The sequence below is a fragment of the Propithecus coquereli genome, unplaced genomic scaffold, assembly GCF_000956105.1.
Source record: "Propithecus coquereli isolate 6110/MARCELLA unplaced genomic scaffold, Pcoq_1.0 Scaffold14, whole genome shotgun sequence".
In the NCBI taxonomy this organism is placed as follows: domain Eukaryota; kingdom Metazoa; phylum Chordata; class Mammalia; order Primates; family Indriidae; genus Propithecus; species Propithecus coquereli.
Genome location: NW_012138302.1, coordinates 14,227,263 through 14,231,761, shown reverse-complemented (window position 1 = coordinate 14,231,761; position 4,499 = coordinate 14,227,263). Strand labels below are relative to the sequence as shown.

General features: G+C 37.1%; 1 protein-coding gene across 1 annotated transcript in view; it reads right to left on the bottom strand.

Annotated features, from left to right (window-relative positions):
* NDC1 (NDC1 transmembrane nucleoporin) overlaps positions 1 to 4,499 on the bottom strand; it is a 108,746-nt gene that overhangs the window by 22,277 nt on the left and 81,970 nt on the right. Inside the window, exon 15 of the mRNA XM_012639341.1 lies at positions 2,225 to 2,385. Coding sequence (XP_012494795.1) covers positions 2,225 to 2,385 — 161 coding nt within the window. The remainder of the gene's footprint in view (positions 1 to 2,224; positions 2,386 to 4,499) is intronic.

Sequence of the window (4,499 nt, the reverse complement as noted above, 5' to 3'; positions counted from 1 at the left end):
TATGTTAAGATGATACAATAATTTACTTGACTATAGTAACATTTTACTATCTCTATGTATGCAAAAACATCATGTTGTAAATCTCAAATATACACAAAATTTATTTTTTAAAAAAGAATATATAGGTGCTGAATAAATGTTTCTATCAGTAACTGGCCCATGTTAGTTAATTTTCACAGCTCAAGAGTTTACTTCATTATATCTGGTTCTCAGGGGTGGAGCATTGGGTAGTGAATAATTAGGTATACAGTAATAATAGTTGTTGTCACAATAATATATAATGTACAGTGGGCTTATCTCTATTAACAGCAAATGAAGCTAAGTGAGTTTGAGAACATTCCCTTTCGCGGGAGTGTAAACAGTATCAGAAAGGTTCAAAGGTTAGGGGAGCCAACACAGTCTATTGGTTAAGAGTAGACACACTGTAGATAGAACTAAGGATTAGAAAGATTTGGGTCTGAATTTTGGTTCTGCAACTCACTACATGCATAATCTTGGGTGAGTTACTTAAATTATTAGGTAACTTGCCCCAAATTACAGATAGTCAATGATGTAAACAGACATAAATCCAGATGTTCTAACTCCAGACCTAACATTCTTTGCACCATACCATTCTGCCCTAAATTTGTGCAAAATAGTCTCTTCTGACCTCACTGATTTTAGTGCATATATAAAATATGGCTCTTCTGAGAGAAAAGAAACTAAGGCAGAATTTCATTTTCATTTTTTTTAGATTCTAGTAAAATTTCTAATTTTACTTCTTTTCTTTTAAATTTCAGCATATTATGGGGGTAGATTCTCATAATTTTTTATCAGTCATCTATCTCCCTTTCTTACCTAATGAACCCCTATGTTCCCCTTTTCTCCCTGCTTTTTGCTCTATCATCAACATACATCATATCTATTTCATTCTCCAAACTCATAGATTAGTGTTTTCTGAGCATAACCTCCATGCTAGTTTATATCTTGGAGGCAGTCAAGTGCTATAGATGGAAAGAAAGCAGATTTTTAAGAGCAAGGAAGACCTGATTTCAGATTCATAATGTGCTATTAGGCAAGTTTTAACCTCTTTGTGTCTCAGTTTTCATATCTGTACAATTCTGATAATCTCTACACCTCATAGGGTCTTTGGGAAGAATAAATGAAAAACACACATAAAGTCCTGAGTGTATTATCTAGGATAGTGCTGTCCAATAAAACTTCCTGCAATGTGTAAATGTTTTCTACTTACGTCATCTAATATGGCAGCTACTAGCCACATGTAGCTCTCGAGTACTTGAAATGTGGTTAGTGTGACTAACAAATTGAATTTTTAGTTTTATTTAACTTTAATTTAAATAGCATACATGGCTATCATCCTGGACAGTGCAGGTCTAGAAGGTACTCAATAAATAGATTTTTTGTTTTTAAACAAGTTAATAAACCTCTTATTTATTAGAGGATTATCTATAGGTCTTTTGTATTTCCACACAGAACCAGAGTTCCATAAATACTTGCTATTGCTGCTGCCTGGTATTATGCAAGTAAAAGGAAATATACAACCTGCTTCTAAAAGCAAGCGGTATGAGGAAGTCTGAAACTATTTATTGATTGCCTACAGAAACAGCAGGGCAATCTCTAGTGCCATCTAAAGTTCATTTATAATTATGATAAACATAGTATCCCTCATCCTGTCTAGCTAGATCATTTCATGAGAGGGAAGCAGTAAACATCAATAAAACTAAATATAAACAGGTTTGGCATTTGTGGTTTTCTCTCTGGTTCTGTTTCTGAAGGTGTTGTGATCTGTTGGTGTTTTTCCAGCATGATTCACAAAGCACCAGGGATTCATTTATGGAATGCTCTGCTCACCCCAAGTCTTAGTTTGCTGACCAAGATGTAACGACAGAATTATTTTTAATATGCTCTTCTAGAAAGGTACTCAGTTTTTTGCCTTTTTTTCCCTTAAGGATCTTTTGGTAATTTAAAAAAACAATATATAATTAACATTTGCTGCTTTTATAAATTTCTGCTCTCTTGTGTCCATTTGAAAGAAGTCCTCAAAGCTTATGACAGGCCAAATTTTAAAATATAAAGCCTACATCCAAGCTGTGAATTCACAGTGGGAATCATCGAGGCCCAAAAGAATACTTTTCAACATGTGAACCTTCATAGTTCCCATGCCGATTTTTGAGGAAAATGCCTGAAAGTGGGGATTGTCAGGGATGAAAACAGGTAAACTTACTTCAGATGTTCACCAAATGTAGTAGTTATTCGATAGATGGCAGTTTTCAGTGATGCTCTGAATGCAAATCTTAATGTTTTATAAGAAGTGTCCACAAGGCTTCCCGAAATCCGGGGTGGTTTGCTGGAAGCATGAGGAAGTTTGAAGTACTTGTCGACTGCCTAGACCAAGAAAGAAAGAAAACACATTAATTCAGATTATCAAGAAAGAAAGCCAACTTAGTCCAAAGAACAAGATTTTATTTTAGATACATAGATACAGATACATACATAGACATAGACTATGTATTTCTTATTGTGGATCACAGTCAAGACAGTTTGAAAAGCAATGTAGCAGAGAGGCTCGGCTACTTCAGCAGTTACCAGGGCCCAGCAAAACTCCAGACTTGCCCTCTAAAAAGGAGCTGTTACTCTACAGCCTTGAAAACGCAAAGCTAGGAAGTGAAACACTGATATCCTACTCTGCTTATGATGTGCGACAGGTAGAAAGACTATCATTGTGGATCTCAGCAAAAAAAGACCAAAACTTTTATTCACTAAACTAGTTTATTTTCCTTTTCAATTTTAGGCAAGACATCTATGAGCAAGAGTAGGTGGGGCAAGAGTGAGAATTCACAAGTGAAAATGATTCTATTTATAGCTGATAAAATAAGAAATGGAGATTTTAAAATATCTTTGAAAGGCCAAAGGTGAATAATATATATATATATTTCTGGGACAAGGTCTCGCTCTGTTGCCCGGGCTAGACTGCTGTGGTGTTGTCATAGCTTATTATAACCTCAAACTCCTGGGCTCAAGAGATCCTCCTGCCTCAACCTTGCGAGTAGCTGTGACTACAGGTGTGCACCAACACACTTGGCTAATTTTTAAATTTTTTGTAGAGACAGAGTCTCATTATGTTGCTCGGGCTGGTTTCAAACTCTAGGCCTCAAGTGATCCTCCCACCTCGGTCTCCCGAAGTGCTAGGATCACAGGCGTAAGCCGACACACCTAGCAAAAATAAAATAATTTTTAAATGACATAGCAACATTGAGAAGGGAGCTGTGAAGATGAAGTATGTTAATGTATTACAGAAAGATAATGTCTAAAGTAATAAAAAATGACAGTATAAACATTATTTATAGTTATGAAAATAACCACCAAAAGAACAGAAAACAAAAACAGAATTATTTCTGCCATCACATTTTTAATTTTGAGAGCTCTTTTATGTCACCTAAGTGTTTCTTATTTTAACATCTTATTTTTATTTTAAGGATGCAATATTCTCTTTTATTTCTCAGGATTTTAATAATAGCTTATTTGGTTTTTTGCTTTTTACAGTTTCTTCCAAGCTGCTTTTTCCCCTCCTTTTTGCTTCTTTTAGTTTCTACCTTCTGCGTTAGAGACTTTCCTCAGAAATCTGGTGATATTTGGCTCATGACTGCATGTAGGACCTCCTAAAGAGCTGACCAAAAGTTCTGAGTGTATGGTTGGGGACTGACAACAGGCTTCACTGTGGGTGATCTGCATGGACTTTTGGGGGGTCAACCGTCAACTCAGTCACTTTACATCTTTTTTCCTGGATTGGTCACAGTTTCTCGAGAGGCCTTCTAGTATCCTACTGGAGGGCCTGGCCCCAGTGTTCTGAGGGGCACATGGGGAACAGAGGTACTATACTGGACTCTCCCAGTCCAGAGACCTGGTGTTCTGCTCTCTCCAGAGGATAAGCCCCAGCCTGCAATGGAGGAGGAGCAATTACCCAACAGCAGAGCACCTAGGGGTCTAACTGGTTGTCAAACAGCTCCCACCCAGGCCTCCTTATTTTGGGTACCTGTCCCTTTACCCTTGGTCCTAGAGGTACATGTGCTTTCCCTACTGCCAACTTGGGATCTGTCTCTAGAATCTACTTAGGTATCTCAATCATCTGCTTTTCAGCTTCAAAAACTTTATTGCTATTGTGTCCTCCCTATTTATGGATTTATATATTTTAAAAGTCCTTTTCCACTGTTTAGTAGAGTTTTGGGGAAGGAATAAGATTTGATGCATGTGTTCAGTCTGCCATGATAACTTCGAGTCCAGTCATTTATTCTTTTATTTTTAATGATACGGGGGTCTCACTATATTGCCCAGGCTAGTCTCAATTTCCTAGACTCAAGCAATCCTCCCACCTCAGCCTCCTGAGTAGCTGGGACTATAGGCATGAGCCACTATAGATGCCCAGCCAATCATTTATTCTTTCAACAATCACTTATTAGAGTGTTTCCCAAGACTGAGACATACTTGAGATAATTTTAAGC